The 22,068-nt window shown below is 49.3% G+C and overlaps 1 protein-coding gene across 4 annotated transcripts in view; it reads left to right on the top strand.

Annotated features, from left to right (window-relative positions):
- Positions 1–12,635, top strand: part of LOC133355619 (microtubule-associated protein 2-like) — a 71,012-nt gene extending 58,377 nt beyond the window's left edge. For all 4 annotated transcript variants that reach the window (XM_061572982.1, XM_061572990.1, XM_061573004.1 and 1 more), the window contains 3 exons: positions 2,071–2,152; positions 2,542–2,651; positions 7,725–12,635. In XM_061572982.1, the coding sequence (XP_061428966.1) occupies positions 2,071–2,152; positions 2,542–2,651; positions 7,725–7,949 (417 nt within the window). In that variant the 3' untranslated portion in view covers positions 7,950–12,635. The remainder of the gene's footprint in view (positions 1–2,070; positions 2,153–2,541; positions 2,652–7,724) is intronic.
- The last annotated feature ends 9,433 nt before the right edge of the window (positions 12,636–22,068 follow it).

The raw sequence follows: 22,068 nt of genomic DNA, 5'->3' as shown, positions 1-22,068 counted from the left end.
ACAGCTGTCTGTGTTTCTACAGCTACACATCATCTCACACACAGCTACCTGTGTTTCTACAGCTGTACATCATCCCACTCACAAAGCTGTCTGTGTTTCTACAGCTACACATCATCCCACTCACACAGCTGTCTGTGTTTCTACAGCTACACATCATCTCACACTCACAGCTGTCTGTGTTTCTACAGCTACACATCATCTCACACTCACTCCTGTCTGTGTTTCTACAGCTACACATCATCTCACACACAAAGCTGTCTGTGTTTCTACAGCTACACATCATCTCACACTAACTCCTGTCTGTGTTTCTACAGCTACACATCATCTCACACACACAGATGTCTGTGTTTCTACAGCTACACATCATCTCACACTCACAGCTGTCTGTGTTTCTACAGCTACACATCATCTCACACACAGCTGTCTGTGTTTCTACAGCTACACATAATCTCACACACACAGCTGTCTGTGTTTCTACAGCTACACATCATCTCACACTCACAGCTGTCTGTGTTTCTACAGCTACACATCATCTCACACTCACAGCTGTCTGTGTTTCTACAGCTACACATAATCTCACACACACAGCTGTCTGTGTTTCTACAGCTACACATCATCGCACACTCACAGCTGTCTGTGTTTCTACAGCTACACATCATCTCACACACACAGCTGTCTGTGTTTCTACAGCTACACATAATCTCACACACACAGCTGTCTGTGTTTCTACAGCTACACATCATCTCACACTCAGAGCTGTCTGTGTTTCTACAGCTACACATCATCTCACACACACAGCTGTCTGTGTTTCTACAGCTACACATCATATCACACACACAGCTGTCTGTGTTTCTACAGGTGCACATCATCTCACACTCAATGCTGTCTGTGTTTCTACAGCTACACATCATCTCACACACACAGCTGTCTGTGTTTCTACAGCTACACATCATCTCACACACACAGCTTTCTGTGTTTCTACAGCTACACATCATCTCACTCACACAGCTGTCTGTGTTTCTACAGCTACACATCATCTCACACACACAGCTGTCTGTGTTTCTACAGCTACACATCATCTCACACACACAGCTGTCTGTGTTTCTACAGCTACACATCATCTCACACTCACTGCTGTCTGTGTCTCTACAGCTACACATAATCTCACACACACTGCTGTCTGTGTTTCTACAGCTACACATCATCTCACTCACACAGCTGTCTGTGTTTCTACAGCTACACATCATCTCACACGCACAGCTGTCTGTGTTTCTACAGCTACACATCATCCCACTCACACAGCTGTCTGTGTTTCTACAGCTACACATCATCTCACACTCACTGCTGTCTGTGTCTCTACAGCTACACATAATCTCACACACACTGCTGTCTGTGTTTCTACAGCTACACATCATCTCACACACACAGCTGTCTGTGTTTCTACAGCTACACATCATCTCACACACACAGCTGTCTGTGTTTCTACAGCTACACATCATCTCACACACACAGCTGTCTGTGTTTCTACAGCTACACATCGTCTCACACACACAGCTGTCTGTGTTTCTACAGCTACACATAATCTCACACACACTGCTGTCTGTGTTTCTACAGCTACACATCATCCCACTCACACAGCTGTCTGTGTTTCTACAGCTACACATCATCTCACACACACAGCTGTCTGTGTTTCTACAGCTACACATCATCTCACACTCACTGCTGTCTGTGTTTCTACAGCTACACATCATCTCACACACACAGCTGTCTGTGTTTCTACAGCTACACATCATCTCACACACACTGCTGTCTGTGTTTCTACAGCTACACATAATCTCACACTCACACAGCTGTCTGTGTTTCTACAGGTGCACAACATCCCACACACAGCTGTCTGTGTTTCTACAGGTGCACAACATCCCACACACAGCTGTCTGTGTTTCTACAGCTACACATCTTCTCACACTCACCTGTCTGTGTTTCTACAGGTGCACAACATGCCACACACAGCTGTCTGTGTTTCTACAGGTGCACAACATCTCACACTCACTGCTGTCTGTGTTTCTGCAGGTGCACATCATCTCAAAGAAGTTGGATCTCAGCCACGTTACCTCCAAATGTCGGTCGATGGACAATATCGGTTATAAACCCGGCAAGTATTAGCAGTTGGTGATCTCTACGTGTAACACTGGTTGCTAGTTTCATATTCGTCAACTTTCACGGTCAACGTTAATTAGTCTGCGCTCCTTCAACGGACGAGTAGCACAACTGCACAAACTCTCTGCTAAAGCCCTCTCGCTGTGGCTAGCAAACTTCCACATTGACATTCGGCTTCTCAACATATTGCCACGCACAATAATATAATTATTCATAATCTTTAACAATATGTTCAATGAAAGTGACACACCGACCTAGGAACCAGTCATACTCGGTTTGTTTTGGGCTGGTTCGTGTATTATTTAGTATTTTTGTAAAATTTTCTTTCACTGTTTTGTTTACAATATTTTAACTCGTAAACGGGGAACGTGTTTGTTTTGGCAGGTGGAGGGCACGTGAAGATCGAAACAGCCAAGCTGGAGTTCGAGAACATCAAGTCCAAGATCGGCTCTCTGGCCAACTTGGACCACACACCCAGTGGTGGCAACGTGAAGGTCAGAAAACAACCCCAGGGATGCTTTGACATTCGCCGCAAGACGTTCCATTCCACGCCCTTTTAAAGCCACGATCGAAACACTTAAGACGCAGAAGGCACACGATTCCCCTCCACCATTATGAATCATGCCACGAATAAACTTTAAATAATCTCCCCTCAAACAAATAAGCCACAGGCCTCACCCCGCCGCCACAAAAAGGGACCAACTAATCGGGCGCCATTTTTTACAGGTCGCCATATCGGTGTGCGGTTTACGCAACAGCAGCATTGCTGATATGTTGCAATGCACCTCGTTTTATAACAACACGGCAAATATTTGTTGTACTCTGTGTCAGTGCAATGTTACTTAAAAACAATCACAGTGATTGTAGCACGACTGGTGTGCAATATTTGTTTTTTTTACAAATTAATAAACAAAGACAAAGATTTCCCTGAATAGCCTTCGACAGACTGTTGTGGCAAGTACTGTTAAAGATCACTAATGAAGGCCAGCATGGCGCATGAGGAGGGTGGGTGGCCAGCAGCAAACCCGCCGCCATGGCCAATGCGCGCCTCTACCTTGTTGCATTGTTATACCTGCCTGGCCTGGTTTATGACGGAAACACTACGTCGACTTTCGTGTTAATAATGCAAAGTTCCATCAGTTGAAACTCGGCTCGGATGGAGCACCGCTTTGCGAGGGAGCCAACGGCGGTTGTCCTATAGATAGACTCGCTTCCCTCCACCATAAAAATTTGGAATCTACACCACTGGCTCAGGCCTACCGACAGGAGGTGAGCACCATCTATTTTCTGTCACGCTTTTAAAGAGCCGGTCGATATAAGTTTTGCCATCTCCCCAGTGGCGATGTTTACTACAACATCGTACCAGGTACTCGTTTGAGGCTGAGTCGACCTGGAGAAGGGCTCAGGACCAGTTTAGATAATCGTCATTCCGGTGTAGACCATGAACAGGAATTTAACTCGGGTCGCCAAACTGCTACACTACTATTCCCATCTGCATTCCCATCTTCAAATGAATTGCATGCCCACACACACACAAAAACGTCGTGAAAGTTCTAGGCCTCCGTCTGCTAGCTCACCATGCAATGTGGTCGTTGCGTACATGTTAGGTAGAAATAGTGTAGGGCGCTCAGAAAGATGAGTGCAAAACGCACAGTAAATGATGATAGTGTCTCTGGCAAGAAAAGGAAAGGGATTAATCTAGAGGTTAAATTAGAAGTTATGAAGGTGTTTTGAAGCGGGTGATAAGGCAGTCGATATTGCCAGGATTCTCAGCTTACCCACGACCTCAGAGGGAGCTATTTGAGTAATGCGAATTTTAAAAATCTATAATGTACCCAAGATGTTGCACCTTTACCGACCACTAAAATAAGTCATGTAGTTTTATAGTCTAGAAAATATGAAAAGATTTCGATTTAAAGCTTTCGTGACTGCAGGGATTCATCTTCTTGGTTCTTTCGGTAAAGTCACGTAGAAGGGAAGTAATAAAATAATAAAAATAAAACATAATAAAATAAAATAATTCTTACGACGTTTCGGCTACAACGCAAGCAGCCGTCTTCAGGTGAAGAATGAGACAATGCCAAGCTAGGAGCTTATATATAAGCTGCGTTGGAGGTGGAAGAAAGAGCACCTTAACAAAATAATGTGCATATGAAGAGGAATTTAGCATATTCATGGAAAATGCGTAGGAGGTGGGCGGGGGGGTTTCAAAGTCATATTATGCCCATGCATTATGCAGGATCAACAGCACCAAGGGGGGGTGCAGGGATTAGCAGTAACAAAGGAAAGGAATGTTAATGATATGTAGCTGCAGTTACTCAACAACCACGTAGAAAACTAAAGTATAAACTACATAAAAAACTAAAGTATAAATAGCATAGCACCATCAGTATACTTACTATACTCTACACTAAGCTGAGTTACTAACAGCAAGTAATACATTACAATTCTACGTCGTAAAAATTATATAATATGCTTCCATCTAAACTTTATTCTATTGCATCACACGAGCATATACCGTACTATATACTGCCAACATTAAATTATATACTGTATTGCTGTAAACCAACCTATATCTTATACATTTAATATAACACTATGTATTATTCTACCCACCCTAATGTGTGTCGAAATGGTTTATTACGTCCTTTCTTCCACCTCCAACGCAGCTTATATATAAGCTCCTAGCTTGGCATTGTCTCATTCTTCACCTGAAGACGGCTGCTTGCGTTGTAGCCGAAACGTCGTGAGAATTATTTTATTTTATTATGTTTTATTTTTATTATTTTATTACTTCCCTTCTACGTGACTTTACCGAAAGAACCAAGAAGAATATGAAAAGACTTTAGGTATTTGGATTGAATATTAAAATTAGCGTAGCCCTACATCTCTTGCAATTTTTATCTAATTATTTTGTATTCATGATGAGTTATCTTAACTTATAATTGCAGTTTTGAACACTTCATGACGTTTAGTCATGCGTATTTTTCACCGTGCAATGTTGGCTAGGATCGCAACCCCTGATTTCAACATTACGTCTGTGGGAAAATAAAGATCGCTTTAAGCAATTTCGAGTTAAGTAGCATTTTCTTAGGAATGTAACCCTTATGCATAGAGGGGGATTCCTGTGTGTTTCAATTAAAACAAACAATAATATTAATGGAACATGTCAACCTCATAAATAGTGGAAACCTCAAAAAACTAAAAACGCGATGAAGGCATGGGTCGCGAGACGTGCCAGGTGGAGCCGTGCATTTGCTGAGACGGAACGTTATTACCACCGCCAGACATCCACCTGCATGCCTCCTTCTACTAAATCTTTCATGCCGCTTGAACCGCAAAGCTTCTTTCCACCAGGGCTTTATTGAGCTACCAGGCAACTTGGGCATTTACTCGGTAATCCGCTCATAAAGTCGGCCATCACACACTTTGGACAAATGAAATCTCAACGGCAGTGGATTTGGCGGACAATCGCAGCCGGGCCGAGTGTGTGGCACCCCAACTCGAGCACCAGCTGAAGACTTCAATCTGGTCGCCCAGTAGCTTTCTCTCTTCTTATATGGTTACTAGCATGGGTCTGAATAACACCTATGATGCCGCACATTCGTACGTGTGTATGTACTGTATGTTGAACATCTTTCGCACGACTGTTAGTAACCAATCGCGCCAACCAAAGGTGTGGGGGAAGGACAACAAACTAAACTCATTCAATGTATTGTTGAAGATTTAATGTGTTCTAATGTTTACATTTTTTAATGCAATTTTATTTTAGCATTGAGATATAAGCACTAAAAAGCAGTTCCATCTCCTGCTGCTGCATCCATGCAGCTCAGCTTAAATATATATGGTACAATTCTGCACAATAATAATAAAATGGTAAATACCCTATTCACAAATAATAATCATAATAATAAGCAACATGATTGATGACTCAATGTGTGATGTTTTTTTAAAGAACGTTGTAGCTTTGTTAAATGATGTTTTATTTAATATATAAATTCATAGCTCATGCAAATTGGACCGCTCACAATCGCCGAGGAACCGCAGACCCAAGCTTGAAGGCAGCGGTCAGTGTCATGGGCCAGCACTACCGACAGTTGCCCACGCTCTGAACTCTTCAATGTATACTCATATGTCGTCAGCCGGTTAACAAGCGTTGACACGTGTGGGAGGAAACCGGAGCACCCGAGAGAAAACCCACCAGGGAACAAAAATCTAATTCTAAATTTGAAGTTTTCGTGACTGCAAGGATCCATACTCTTTGGTTTTTTCAGTAAAGTCACGTAGGTAAAAAAATACAAAATAGATTAAATTGAAAACAAATAAATGAAATCACGACGTTTCGGAAGCAACACAAGCAACCGTCATCAGGTGTTGACTGCTCCAGCATAATTACTGAGGCGTATGAAGAGAGTTATTAGACAAAGATCTATCTCGCACAGATGGGACCGATGACATTAGTTTGGAGGTTGCTGGTGAGCCAGGATATGGCACCGTGACGTTTCAGAACATCTGTGTGTGACCCACCAACCCTCGCCCTCTCCACAGTGCTGGATTGCCGGTGTGCATAGCCAACACCACCCGGGTAATAAAAGTTAAATACCCCATCTATGATGATAATATTTTAAATAAAAAACTGAATATGAGAAATTACTCTATTTTTATATTTCCTGCATCTACAATTAGCGTGGAAGTTCAACATACATAAATGTGTGTAAATGTTGTAACATTAATCTAGAATTGAAGCTTTCATGACTGCAGGAATTACTATACTCAATGGTTCTTTCGGTAAAGTCATGTATGTAGAAATAAAATAAAATTTTAATAAATCACAAATAAAATAACATTACATTTTACAAAAAATTAATTTTTATTTTATTTGTGATTTATTTTAAATAAAATTTTTATTTTTATTTTATTTGTGATTTGTTTAAATTTTATTTTATTTCTACATACGTGACTTTACCGAAAGAACCAATGAGTGTTGTAACATTGTTAAATAAAAAAAATGAATTCCCCTTTCCACAAATAATCAGTATAATAATATGGCAGGCGATAGTGATGCACATCTGTACTCCAGCACTGCAGAGGCAGCGAGGGTTGGTGAATCACGCACTCCCCTCCCGCGGGCTTCGAGTAGGTGCCATACCCTGGCTCGCCAGGAGAAGGCGGTACAGCAAAACGTGGACAACACCTGATCCGTCGGTGTGGGATAGAGCGTTGTTCACCCGCATGCACGGATTTTCTCCGTATGCTCCGCTTTCCTTCCGCGTGTAAGCAGTCATTAATTGGCCGGCAGCACCCTAATATATGTAGAGGATCGCAGAACTTGAGGGGGAATTTGGCACCGGCTCGTCGCATGGCTACCTTCCCTCTTCGTCTGAGGTTTCTGCTCGCGTCTCCGAGTCGTTCTGTCTCTCTTCCGAGAGCAAGAAGCGACCACTGTGCAGTGGTGGCATTGGTGGCGCGTTACTACAAGTCGAAATCGTCGTTATTCGCAAGGGCTCGACAGGTCACAACGTTGTAACACCGCCCCCCCCGCCTCCCCATCTTGCCCGGCCTCGCAGATCGAGAGCCGCAAGCTGACGTTCCGCGAGAACGCCAAGGCCCGCACGGACCACGGGGCCGAGATCGTGCTCGTGTCGCCCGAACTCTCCCTGGAGGGCTCGCCGCAGAGCCGCCCCTCCGCGCCGCTCTCTCCGGCGAGCGCCCGCGGCACGGCACACGTCCCCCCGCGCCTGCACTCGCTCGCTCACGACGTGGCGGCCGCCCTCGCCAAGCAGGGCCTCTAGCGGCGGCCCGCTCCGCGCACTCCGCCGTGGCCAACACGCGCCTCTCCCTTGCCGCGTCGTTATACCTGCCTGGCCTGGCTTATGACGGGAACACTACGTCGACTTTCGTGTTAACGATGCAAAGTTCCGTCGGTTGAAACTCGGCTCAGATGCGAGGGAACCAACGGCGGTTGTCCTATGGATAGACTCGCTAGAAATGTGGAATCTCCGCTACTGGCTCAGGGCTACGGACAGGAGATGAGCACCATCTATTTTCCGTCACGCTTTTAAAGAGCCGGTTGATATAAGTTTCGCCATCGCGCACACCGGACGTGCTTGGAAAAGCGCCGTACCACCGCGCCATTTCAGTTTACCAGCGAACGATAGAAAAACCACCCTTCACCAAAACTCCGATTTAGAGAACAATGCAAACTAAACCCTTAGTTGAGGGCAGCCGAGTCGAGCCAAGTTATTGCAAGGGTGATGCATTATTCCCGCTTGCGTGTTACACGGTCACAAGCACCGCGTTCGTTCTTCGTGATAGATCACGAGCCACGCCCGCGAGCTGCTCGTCGTTAGCGCGCAGAGAGGGGCATTTTATTTCGGAACAGTGGGTTGCATTTTTTCCGGGTTTTTTTTCATTGCAGATGCACGTACAGTGGTCCCTTGGTTTATGATGCCATCGATTAACGATATTTCGATTAACGCTCTGCCTCCCATAGGGGTCCCCCCATTGTTTCTCTTAGCGATACATTTCCCATCAGCGGTATGTGTGTACGATATCACGCAGCCACCAATTTCAGCCAATCGGAGCGCTCCCTGAGTGGACTCGGCAGACCTCAGCCAATCAGCGACCCACCCTTTGATGAGCGTTTTGAGAGCCTAAGGTAAGAATTCTTATTTTATGCAGTTTTTTTTCGTTATTTATGCATGTTTCGAATAACATTCATGCTTGAATATGTTCTTCTGTTTATTTATAAAAATTGCGTTTTGAAATATTATAAATTATGTTTTTAGGGTGAAAATTATTAACTTCTGATCGTCTTGGAACAAATTAAGCCCCTTTAACATGTATTTCTTATATTCGATTAACGATTATTTCAATGAACGAGGGTTTTCGTGGAACCAATTAATATCGTTAACCGAGGGACCATTGTAATGTGATATTACGTGACATTTCTATGCTACTAGTCTTCGGTGCTCATTGCAAGAGCTATTGATTGCAGCATGTAACAATGTACTGCAGCATAGATGCAAACTATGTGTGTATCATACCGTATTCCAGCATTAATAGATTTACGATTCATAATAGAAGCCAGAATCAGTCAGAAGCTGGAATCGCTTTGCTGGCTTCTGTCCTGAGGATGCTTGGCGCGTCGTCTAGTGACACGTCGTGTTTTAATTCTGAATTCGATTGTGAGATATCTTTCTTCAACTCGCCCACGGTGAGCTGACACAATACTTTGTTGCGTTGTACACGTCACAATTTCGTTTGATTTGCAATGCCAGGTGGTAAGGCAGTGATGGGCAACCTGCAGCATGCGGGTCGCATGCAGGGGGGGGGGGGGGTGTCACGATAGTGAGATGTTAACTACCTCGCCTGGTATACAGGAGGTTCGTGGGTTCGATCCTGACCCTGGCGCCTGCTGTGTATTTGTAGCTTGCGTGTCTCTCTCCCCATGGTCGCATGGATTTGTCTCCGGGTCCTCCGGTGTTTCCCTCCACGTGTAAGAGTATTTGGCTGCTATAGATTACCACGTGATGAGCCACTTTGTTGAGAGGTCATTTGTGGCAGCCAGGTCGCTTCTCAAAAAGAGCGAATAGCTCAGTGGGCCTTGCCTGGTAAAATAAAATAAAAAATATATATAGTAGTATAGCCCGTGCAGCCCCTCATGGTGGCCTCGTCTAAGTGTGTCTAGGCTGATGCGGGGGGGAGGGGGGGTCATGATTCGTGCAGAAGCACGATTAGCAAGCATGCGGCCCGCTAAGGTGAAGGAGGGCTGCTCATGTGGCCCACCAACTGGTCTGGGTTGCCCATCACTGAGGTAGAGGGTTTCACGACATACATTCGGCAACATCATTACTTGACCGACCCAGAAAAAAAAACAATCGTGCATCGCAACATTGACTGTGAAAACCTATGCGTTAACTTAATCTTTTTTTTTTAAACAGTACATGTAGAGTGGCTGAAAGTGATATTGCTTATAGTAACAACTTTGGAGGGCACTTAATCTTTGAGTCGCAACACCGTAACAGCAATGAATTCACCGTCTGAGGGTGCAGAGCTGCTCGGGTGCAGTGTGGTGCGTGTGTGTGGGCATCAGGTGATTGAGCGGCGCCTCTGTGCCAGATCGTGCGACTGTCCACGATGAGTACCCACTGGTGTCAATGTTCAGCTCCTGCAGCACCGCAAGGGTATCTTGCCTCACCCCCCACCCCCCACCCCCCTTGCTTACCGACCTCTCGTAACGTCGGGATGACACCTCGGGAGGAATCCCAGTGCCGCTTCTCGGCCCGAGGGTCGACTGCCGCCCGCTGAGCCGCGGTTAACTTCGGCGACCCTCTCTCCTTCATCAACGAGACTCATCCTCGCCTCGTGGAGTTCTACACCTGGTGAAAAGAATTCAACTTGAAATGTGCCGCCAGCACATCTTAGGAAGTATTTCTGCAGAGAGTCTCTACATCGTACCAAGTCCCATGACGCCAGCTCCTAAACTTTCCTGGAATGTCATAAACCAGAAGTTTCCGTGTTCCTTCTCTTCAAAGAGAATCATAGGCTCAAGAGTTAACCAGCCTCACGTATATAAAGCTCCTTCTTTATTCACAACTCCGTATTATTTGCTGACAGTAAACAAACACAAATCCTTGGAATGCGTACACCGCAACCGTATTGTTCGAGAGTTGTCACTGCCCACTCTTGCTTTTTTTACGAGTCCCACGGACCAGAGAAGAAGTTGGTACGACTTGAGGGTAGCAACCCTCTCGTCGAGTGTTCTTCATTGCAAGGCCTGCGGGCCACTGGTGGCCTTTAGTGCGGCCCCTGACAGTGCAACAAATTGTGAAAACACCCCCATCATCATCATGATGCTGTCAAACCCCCAATGGTTTCAAATGTGTGGCGGCCCTCACACTGACGATGTCTTTTCGGCAGCCAAAGCGACACCACTCTGAAAATTTAGTGAAGAACACTGCTCTCTAGTATGTACCAATTTATATGGCTAATGAGACTGAAATACTTGTTATCCCCACTCATTTCAAGTGGTTATCTCACAATTCACCTTTATATTAGCCGCATTAAAGACATTGGCACCACGAGAGTTATGCAACCCCAGGTGGCACCGACAAGTGAGATAGTTGGTTCGGGGCCCATGGACTCTGGACGGGGCCGAGGGAGGCCATGGTCGTCCTGACTCCCAGTAGGGCGTGTGGATAGCGCTGCCCCACACAGGGCCCCATCACGTGTGTACTTTGAACGTCATTCGCTCCACCGCATGTAGCCAACCGTGCTAATCGGAGATGCGGGGTGACGGACAACGGACTTCACACAAAAAGCAGTTCAAAAGAAATTAGTTTATGTATGATTAGAGCCACAGCTGATCCTCTCCACGGGGCAGGCCACCTGCCAAACCCCACCGCCCGTCGGTGATATGCTTCTGCTGCTGCTGCTGCCGCTGCTGCTGCTGCTGTCACTGTTGTTGTTGCTGCTGCTGCTGCTGTTGCCTCGTAATCCCGCTGACTATGGAGTTGATGATATATTGCGCCCGGCACGCAAACGGCCTCGCTTTGTAGGGCACAGACTCGGCAATCGGCGATGTCAAAGGGCCCCTTGAACCGGGCGGACGAAGGCATGTGTCCGCTGAGGCGCGTCTTATCTGTCCGATGGCAGCGAGGGATGCGACAGTCTCCAGGAGCGCCGCAGCGAGGGTGGCCACCCTTTCCGCAGACGAACCATGGGACGTGTTTCTCATTCAGCCCGGGGCCATTATGAAAACTGTGATCAAGTTTCAGCTCGATACCGGCGCCAGATCTCGGTACGGATCGAGTCCTGCCACTCAGAACAGCAGATGCCAGTTGCCCGGATTGCCCTGGTCAAACTCGGACAGGTGGCAACCATAAACACACCACTGGCCACACACCACTGGCCACACATGACCGGGCCCGTTTTGTTGCAGTTATGTCGTGTTGTGAGTTGATGTCTGAGCTTATCTGAGGTCTCGTAGGTCCCAACCCCCTCGTCAAATAGACAGTAGAGCGTGCACCGTCAAACACCAAACTATTACTCGATTGTTCATCCCCTTGCATCGGTGTCATTGCGCTCCCTCGTAAATATCTCACTTTGCAACGAGACAACAGCCGTTTCGGTCGCATATCGGCCTCCTTCATCTCGGTGTGGCAAAATATTCTCCTGGTATTTATATATCCGCTGTAGTCGGTGGTGCGCGCGTGTGTGAAGTCCGCTCAGTGTTTCAGTGGTTGCAAAGTGCTGCGGCTGCGTTGGTGACCCATGTCACGTGACTGGATTAACAAGGCAATGCGTTATTAGTTTTGTGGTCTTTAAAAAAAAATCACCCGCGAGTCTTGAGTGAGCTTCAAGTCACTGCTGCATGCTTCAAATGAATCCAGCAAACCGTTACGCTGCTTACGTGTGGGTGATAACCGGGCCCACACCTGCACACACCCGCGTTGTAAATAAACTCAAATACACACACCACCGCAAACCTGGTCTCCGTGGCTCATGATCGCGTATGCTGCGTGATAACCGGTAAATGGTAACCGGTAACCGTTTGCAGAATCGATTCCCTGGTTCGGAGAGTCAGGAACCCGGTCGCTGTTGCCAGTAAAACTTTAATGAATGCGCCACTGATTGGCAGGTACAAACGGCACGGCGGCATGCAATCCTGCAGCTGCTACTCACACCACAGCTGGTGGAAGAATCTCAGAAAATCCTTGCGGGTGGTGGCGCGTCAAAATCAGTTCTCGTGATGTCGAAGCAGTTGGAAGACGAGTGTTGTTTTTTTTTACGAGCGGCCGAACACGAAGCTTCACAGTGTTGCCGTATCGCAGCACCCAGCCTGATGACGATGGGCTGCTCCGTGTTTTGACTCCTCGTGCCCTCGACAGATTTGACTTGTGCCCAAAATCAACGGTCAATGTTGACCTCTTTTTAGCAAGTCTCAGTCGACTGAATACAGATTCGAATCGCGTCAAACTTGGCCACAGGGTGAACTAAAGACTGATAAAAACAGATTCGCTGATTAAAATTTTAATTTTAGACTTTTATGAGGACGGGTGTGTTATGCTGCACCAGTGTACCGCCAATACGCCCATTCGCAATGATTTTTGTGCACCAACGTCGCCTCAACTCACGTCACCGCACAGGCCCCTAGCAGCCTGTGCACACGGGCGCACAATGCCAGCTCGGATGAGCTATATCACGACTCGCCGTTATATTGGACACACGAAGACATTGGGACCACCAAAGTGATGCAACCCCAGGTGGCACCGACAAGTGAGATCTCTGGTCTGGGGCCCATGGACTCTATGGATGGGGTCGAGGTAGGACGTGGTCGTTCTGCCCCCCAGCAGGGCGTGGGGATGGCGTCGTCCCACTCGAGGCCCATCCCAAATTAAAACTCAACTTTTTAATTAAAATTAATAAAATTTTGTTTTGTTACCAGGTAAGACCCGCTAAGCCATATAGCTCTTTTTCAGAAGCGACCTGGCCACAAATGACTTATCACGTGGACGTGTATAGCAGCCAAACACTCCAAACGCATGATATTGTTTCTAAATGTGGAGGTAAAAACCGGAGGACCCGTAGAAAAATCCACACGACCACGGGGAGAACATGCAAATTCCAAATATAGAGGGGTCTAGATCGAACCCACGACCTCTTGTATACCAGGCGATGTCGTTAACATCTCCACATCCTGGCAAGAGCCACAGCTGACCTACCCACACCCTACGGTGAGCTGTGCCGAGATGTCCATCAGCTGCCAGTCACTCCATGGCGGAGAGACGTGGCCACGCGGTCGTTCGTTCGCCACCTGGTTTCAGAGGTTCGCGGTTTAGAATCCGGTGGCCGCCCTGGTTAATACCGCGGTGTGTTAACAGACACAATTATGATACCATGCACCGTCTGCTTCACTCAGCGGACGTTAAACATCCCCTGGCATCATTGGCAAGCGTAGGCCATTGTGTGCCGGCGTCATGGTCAAAATTTGCCTCATTAAAAGAAAATTGTCACCAAAGTACTCCATTGCCATTATGCATAGCGATCATCGCAAATAACTCATCCTGGTCTTTGGTTCTTTCGGTAAAGTCACATAGGTATAAAATAAAATAGATCACGACGTTTCGGGCGCAACACAAGCGTCCGTCATCAGAGTATGGATTCCTGCGGTCACGAAAGCTTCGAATCAAGATTCATCCTGGTTTCTTGACTTCTCACCTGGTTAAACTAAATTGACTTTTACTTCTGTAGCGAGACAACAACAGTGGCAATGTGTTTAAGGGGCCGTATCCAGTGGCCTTCCTATCCTCTTTGTAAACTATGTTTTAGAAATTAGCGTCTTCTTGATCGCAAAACATTTTCTTTCTCAGCTGCGCTCTGTCCACCGTTGGATGAACGCCTTTGCTAAAAAGCCATCGCCGCCATCTCTCGCGGCCACGCGCGATTCAACTAACACATCCATCCCTCTCAGGCGCGTTCCTTCCTTTGGCCGCCACTCCACCTTTAGGCTTGGCCACCTTGAAGCCAATCACAGTCCTGTCAACCCATACGGTTTAGCCGTATTCTTGTACAGGGAAGTTGAGTTTTCAGGTCCATACGGCGCACAGCCGTTTCAATACGGGCATTTTTTAAATATATTTGTTCGTGTTTCTCCCTTGTGATGGCACTTTGTAGGATGAACGTTGAGATTTATAATAGGCAAGGGGTGATCAATAAAGTCTGAATTGGTCTGCCAAGGTATGCACTGATAAGGGGTTGACAGCAATGCAATCATCATCCCTCCTTTAACGACCACGTCAGAAACGTTGCCAGCTCGGAGCGATCCGTGGCATCGCCACGCGAATGCAAACCTGAAACGGACTCACGATTTGTCAAAGACGCCGTGACCTCTGGCGCACAGCGCCACCGCCACCACCGCCACCACTTACAACGAACCGCGCGCATGCCTCTTAAGCAGCTTTGCGTGTGAGTCAATCCGATTCTCGCTGCACGTGGATTTGACACGTCGTGCGCAAATGAGGATTACGTCGCGAACCGCCAAAAAAACCCATTCAGTCAATATCACCCGGCTTCCCGATAAACGTTGTTGGTATAACCACGATTCCAACGTTAGGGTAACGTTGGGATAGCCACATGCCAACATTCGCCCAACGTTAGGATAACCACGTGCCAACGTTTGCCCAACGTTGGGACAGCCACGTGCCAACGTTGGGGTAACGTCGCGTGTTTACTAAACCCAAATCAAAAACAAACCTCGGCGTTTCATCAGGATTACCCCCCACCCACCCTCGACCACTGCGACCACCCACAACTCCCCGCAGTGGCTCACGAAGCGCGCGGGGGGGGGGGCGGTGCGAGTTTGGGCTGTGAGGGCGCACGGCGACCCCGCAGCCCACGGGCCGCCACCGCCTCGCGCCGCACCGCCGCTGCGTGGGGGGTCGCGAGGGTCACCGCGCAGCAGCAGCAGCAGCGGCCCCCTACGAACCCCCCCCCCACCACCCCCGGGAGGCCGGCCCGGGGCTCCAATCCCGACCCTAATCCGTGCCCCCCACCCTCAGCCTGCCCCCCACCACCCTCAGCCTGCCCCCCACTCCCTCAGCCTGCCCGCCACCACCCTCAGCCTGCCCCCCACTCCCTCAGCCTGCCCCCCACACCCTCAGCCTGCCCCCCACCACCCGTACCACTCGCGCTAATTGGCAATCAGCGCACCGAGGCCACGGCCGCTGCTGCTGCGCCTCGCGCGGGGAGCGCGGCCCCCTCCCCCCCGCCTCCTCCTGCTGCTGCTGCTCGTCGCTCGCCTACACGGAGACACACGTGAGTACACGAGTGTGAGTGAGTGTGAGCACACGAGTGTGAGTGAGTGTGAGCACATGAGTGTGAGTGAGTGTGAGTACACGAGTGTGAGTGAGTGTGAGCGAGTGTGAGTGAGTGTGAGCACATGAGTGTGAGTGAGTGAGTGTGAGTACACGAGTGTGAGTGAGTGTGAGCACACGAGTGTGAGTCAGTGTGAGTACACGAGTGAGTTTGAGTGAGTATGAGTGAGACTGAGCACACGAGTGTGTGTGAGCACACGAGTGTGAGTGAGTGTGAGTGAGTCTGAGCACACGAGTCTGAGTGTGTGTGAGTGAGTCTGAGCACACGAGTGTGAGTGAGTGTGAGTACACGAGTCTGAGTGAGTGTGAGTGAGTGTGAGTACACAAGTGAGTGTGAGTGAGTGTGAGTACACGAGTGTGAGTGAGTCTGAGTGAGTGTGAGTGAGTGTGAGTACACGAGTGAGTGTGAGTACACGGGCAACACTGTCGTGGACATTGCTATGTGGGGAGGACCAATGCCCATTGGCCTCTCCCCTCATGGCGTCTGTGACCACCACAGTGGCTAAACGGGGGCTCTGGACGGGTGCGAGGGGCTGGTAACCCCTCCACCTTCAATTAATTACCACGAGACTACGATATAAACATTAATATGTAACAAATAAGCTTGTGCCGGAGGCCCCGGGGGGACAGACTTCTATGATGTCTCCTAGCCAAACCCCAATTGGCGGAGCCAGGAGATTGAATATTCACCCTCGGGGCTCCTCCAGAAACAACGAAAAGCCACTGCGGATGGCCACGTGGAATGTTCGAACGCTCACTGCGGAGGAGAGGCTGCCACTCCTTTGTCGGGAGCTGTGGCATTCAGGAGGTCTGGTGGACCGGTTCTGGCTCCTGCCACCATGAGGGGTGGACAGTCCTCCACTCGGGGCAGGAGACTGACAAACAACAGGGTGTGGCTCTTCTTCTGAACAAAAGAATGAAGGGGGCGTGGGAGCGTGGCGGTGAGGTGTGGGAAGCTGTAAGCCCCAGGATACTTTGGACTCGCCTTCCCATCAACCGGAGGCGAGGAGTGGTGGTCGTGGTTACTTATGCCCCCACCGAAGACGAACATCCGTGGAGGGATGCAGGCAAAGCCGATGAGTCAGATGCCTTCTATGACCTCCTGTCACAGGTGCTGGCTAAAGTGACCACTCGGGACAGAGTCATCTTGTTAGGTGACTTCAATGCCCGAGTTGGTCATGATGCTGGCACCTGGTCTGGAGTGATTGGAAGGCATGGGCCAGATCAGCTCAATAACAACGGTAGGAGGCTGCTAGATTTTTGTGCAGCCCATGGCCTTGTAATTACCAATACGCTCTTCTGGCATTAGCGCATCCACACAACATCTTGGATGCATGCCGGGTCCAAGCAAGAACATCTGCTGGACTACATAGTGACGGACCAGCGGATGCGAGCCCATGTCCTTGACACCAGGACTTACCGTGGAACTGATCTGCCCTCTGACCATCGACTAGTCATCTGTAAGATGCGCCTGCCATTCTTCCACTCCGGTGGTGGGTGTACACCCAGGACCCCATTCCAACCTAAAGTGGCCTGGTCTCAGTTAGCTGATGAAAGTTGCAAGCGAGAATTTCATCATCGCTTGCAGCTGGGGTTGGCATCGTCCCCCACTCCTCCTGATGTCGAGGGTAAATGGGCGAGGTTTAGGACTGTGACTCATGCAGCTGCAATGGCTGCTTTGGGTACGCGGTCCAGACCTCCCCAGAAACCCTGGCTGACAGAGGAGGTGTTCAGGTTAGTTGAGAAAAAGCGACAGGCCCACTCTCATCGGCTACAGCATCCCACGTCAGAGAATGAGGAGGTTTACCGCAGCCTTTGCTCGGAGGTTCGGAGAGCCATAAGGCGCTGCAAGGATGGGTGGTGGTCGCGGGTTTCTGAGGAGATGGAGTCTGCCTCAGTGGCCCGCGATCACAAATCACTATTTAACTCCATCAAAAAAGTAACCTGCAGCGCCACACCTATTACCATCATTAGGGGGAAAAAACGGTGATCCAATCTCCGACCCCTAGGAACAGGTTTGCAGATTTGCTAAGCATTTCTATGAAGTCCTGGGGGAGGGGAAATCCCTCAGCCAGGAAAACATCATGGCCCAAGTGGCGATAACCCTGCTAGGGCTGCGGTGCCTCAAATATTGGAAGAGGTCACCCCCTGTGAGTGGCTGCCTGAGGTGCCATCTGTTGAGGAAGTACTGAAGGCGATCCAGATTCTGAGACCAGGAAAGGCACCGGGCAGAGATGATCTCCCAAGTGAAATGCTCAGGGAGGGTGGCGTTTGTGCACAGACTGCCCTATATGACATCATAACAACAGTCTGGACCACTGGACGGGTTCCGCAGGATTGGAAGGATGCCCTGGTGGTTCCCCTCTTTAAGAAGGGGGACCGCACAGACTGTAACAACTATAGGGGCATCTCACTCCTCAGTGTGCCGCGAAAGGTCCTGGCAAGGATTATTCAACATCGCCTTGCTAGGCACGCTGAGGAGAGGCTTGCGGAGCCCCAATGCGGTTTCAGGAAAGGCCAGTCCTGCACAGATGCCATATTTTCTGTCCGTCTGCTACAGCAGAGGTGTAGGGAATTCCAACAAGACCTACATCTCTGCTTTATTGACCTGGTCAAGGCCTATGATACCATCAGTAGGCCTGGGCTCTGGGTTGTTCTTCGTGCTTTCGGAGTCCCTGACCCTCTGCTCACGATCGTTAAGGACCTTCATGATGGTGAGCGGGCCCGGGTAAAACTACGTGGCCGGGAGTCAGAGCCTTTCCCTGTACACCTTGGGGTGCGACAGGGATATCCTCTGGCTCCCACATTATTTAACATCTAATTTGACCGTGTAGTTCATGAAGCCTTCAATAGCTGTACCAGGGGAATTTCCATCTAGTACAGATATAATGGGAGGCTGATCGACGCCCGGGTGCGATCAAGGGATGGCTCCCTATTGGTCAAACACGTTATGTATGCCAATGATTTGGTAATAGCTGCTCATTCAGAAGAGGAGTTGGAGACGCTGCTGCTGAGACTGGAGCGTGCCACTAAGAGGTGGGGCCTTACCATCAGCCCCACCAAAACTAAGCACCTGCCTGGGTATTTTGTACCATCGGACACTCCACCCCCACAACTGCCAATCGGTGATGGGGCAGTAGTGGAGAGAGTGGAGAGTTTCCCATACTTTGGCAGTGTGCTTATGACCGGCTCCAGTTTAACAGCAGAGGTCTCACTCCGAATCAGTCGAGCGGCAATATATTTTCATCGGTTGCGTAACGCTGTGTGGAAGCTACCTGGTCTGTCGCTCCACACGAAGCTTCAGGTCTTCTCGGCCACAGTCATTCCCTCCCTTCTCTACGCTTGCGAAACGTGGACCCCCCTAATGGAGCATCTTCGCCGGTTGGAAACATTTAGGCTGGCCTGTCTATGATCTATCCTGGGTTTAACCAGGCTGGATTGTGTGAGGAGCTCACAAATCCTTGAAAGATCTGGGCAAAGTCCCATCGGTGAGCTCCTCAGGCAGGCAAGGCTGCGTTGGCTGGGTCATGTAGCCCGCATGCCCAGCCACCGCATGCCTAAACAGCTTTTGTTCGGCCGGATCAAGGGGGCTAAACGGGCGCGGCACGGGCTGGAGAAGAGATGGAGTGATGTGGTACAGGAGGACGTGGAGCTGAGTGGACTTGCCGATGACTGGTACCAGCGGCTCGTGAAGGACGCTACTGGGCAGTTGGAGGCAGTCGCCCTCCAACAACAACGGAGGGCGGAGGAGAGACGCTCACAACAACGAGCGGAGCGCCAGGTGGCTAAAGCACAGCAAGTTGGCACAGTAGGGGGCACAGGTGGTGCATCAGCTAGTCATCTCAGTCAGTCGACCCGTGGCACCTGGGTCTGCCCCGTGACCTCCTGCCAGCGGGCGTTCGACACTTCACGTGGCCTCAAGGTGCACATGGCCTGGCACAAGCGTCGTGGTGACGTCACCGCCACTTAGTGGCGAATGGCGGTTGTTGTTGTTGTGAGTACACGAGTGTGAGTGAGTGTGAGTACACGAGTGAGTGTGAGTGAGTGTGAGTGAGTGTGAGTACACGAGTGTGAGTGAGTCTGAGTATACGAGTGTGAGTGAGTGAGAGTGAGTGTGAGTACACGAGTGAGTGTGAGTGAGTGAGTGTGAGTACACGAGTGTGAGTGAGTGAGTGTAAGTGAGTGTGAGTACACGAGTGAGTGTGAGTCAGTCTGAGAGGGTGAGTGTGAGTGAGTGTGAGTACACGAGTGTGAGTGAGTGTGAGTACACGAATGAGTGAGTGTGAGTACACGAGTGCGAGTGAGTCTGAGTGAGTGTGAGTGAGTGTGAGTACACGAGTGTGAGTGAGTGTGAGTGAGTCCAGGCGCATGCGTCCTCGAGTCTCGCAGGGCAACGACCCCACGTGGCACCGCGGATGAGTTCCCACGACTCGTGAGACGCGGCGCATCTGAACCATCAACTCAACGCCTTGTTGTTGTTGTCATCGTCGTCGTTGTTGTTGTTCTGCAGAGGAAATTCCCCGCCGAGCTCGGCAGCTCTTTCTCAGACGCGACGCGGCTGTCACAAATGGTAGCTCCAGCAAGTGGATCATCGTCGTCACGTGCACATTCATAGCAGTAGCCAAAGAGTCTGAACGCGTGGCGATGTTGATTCTAAATGTGGAGGGGGAAATCCGGAGAACCCCGGAGAAAAATCATCCGCGTGACCACTGCTGACGAGTGTGTAACCAGTGTGTTTGTGTTACTGATAAAGCGGTGCACTACAATAGAAGCAGTCGTTGTTAAACCTTGCGAATGTTGCTGGGTCACGGTTGGCTGATGATGATACACGCGTGGTTCATTCGGCCGCGCTCTTCGTGAATCTCTCAGTATAGGCAGGCGCGTGATTCAGTCGCCAGAGTCACGTAACCACTGGACGAGATGCATTCCTAAGCATTTTGAAGAGAGGGATACCTGTATCGGGGCGGGGCGGGGGGGCAATCGTGACGCCAGCGCGTCGATATTACAGGGGGTCCGTCGGCGTCCCTGTGTGCTGTGAGCCGGACGAATAAACCGATGCCATCTTCAACCCTCGTCAACCTCTCGGAAAGTCCTTGGGTGTCGTGGCCGGTGTTGGGAGCGAGAGCGAGAGTCGTGTCACGGTTGACAAGGAGGAGGAGGATCACGCAGCGGAACAAGGAAAACAACGCAGAGTACTACCAAAACGTCTCTTTCATCATTAATTGATAAGCGCCCTGCGTCCTCGATAACGATCACGGCCAGGACAGATTGATGCACAGGGGGCACGACTCACACAGACAAACTCCAAATGTACAGCAGGCTCGAACCCACGACCTCCTGCATACCAGGCGAGGTAGTCAACATCTCATAGCCACTGTGATGATGATGATGACAGAGAGACACTGCAAACTCCAAATGTACAGCAGGCAGGCGTCAGGGTCGGGATCAAACCCACGACCTCCTGCATACCAGGCGAGGTAGTCAACATCTCATAGCCACTGTGATGATGATGATGACAGAAAGACACTGCAAACTCCAAATGTACAGCAGGCAGGCGTCAGGGTCGGGATCAAACCCACGACCTCCTGCATACCAGGCGAGGTAGTCAACATCCCTCCACCGTGGCGCTCCACCGTGGACGCGTGAAGTTTCGTGATCCCGTGTGCGATCATCACCCTTCTTACTTGGGCACGCAGGAGGATGTGTCAGGCCACATTTCACAAATCTGTCATTGCCTTGAAAGTGACACTCCATTTATATCTATCAGCTGTGCGAGTTTTGAGTGATGATCGTGGTTGCTTCGTTTGTGTAATTTCCCCAACCCGTTATTTGACCGGCGAAGGTGACAGCGAAAATCATTGACACCGTCCACGAATGCTGTCCTGGTTGTGTTCCATTGGTAGGACACACCATTCTGCAGTCTTAACGCATGTTGAACATTTCCTGCTGATCATGTGTAGGAAATTCACGTGTTATTTATCAACACTGGAAGATGTACGGTGCCAGATGCTATCTGCGAACGTTGCAATGAATT

Source organism: Lethenteron reissneri, chromosome 7 (assembly GCF_015708825.2).
Source record: "Lethenteron reissneri isolate LAM-NWPU_2019-01 chromosome 7, ASM1570882v1, whole genome shotgun sequence".
NCBI classification, from domain to species: Eukaryota; Metazoa; Chordata; class Hyperoartia; order Petromyzontiformes; family Petromyzontidae; genus Lethenteron; species Lethenteron reissneri.
Note: the sequence above shows the minus strand (reverse complement) of the source record. Positions and strands in the feature narration are given on the sequence as shown.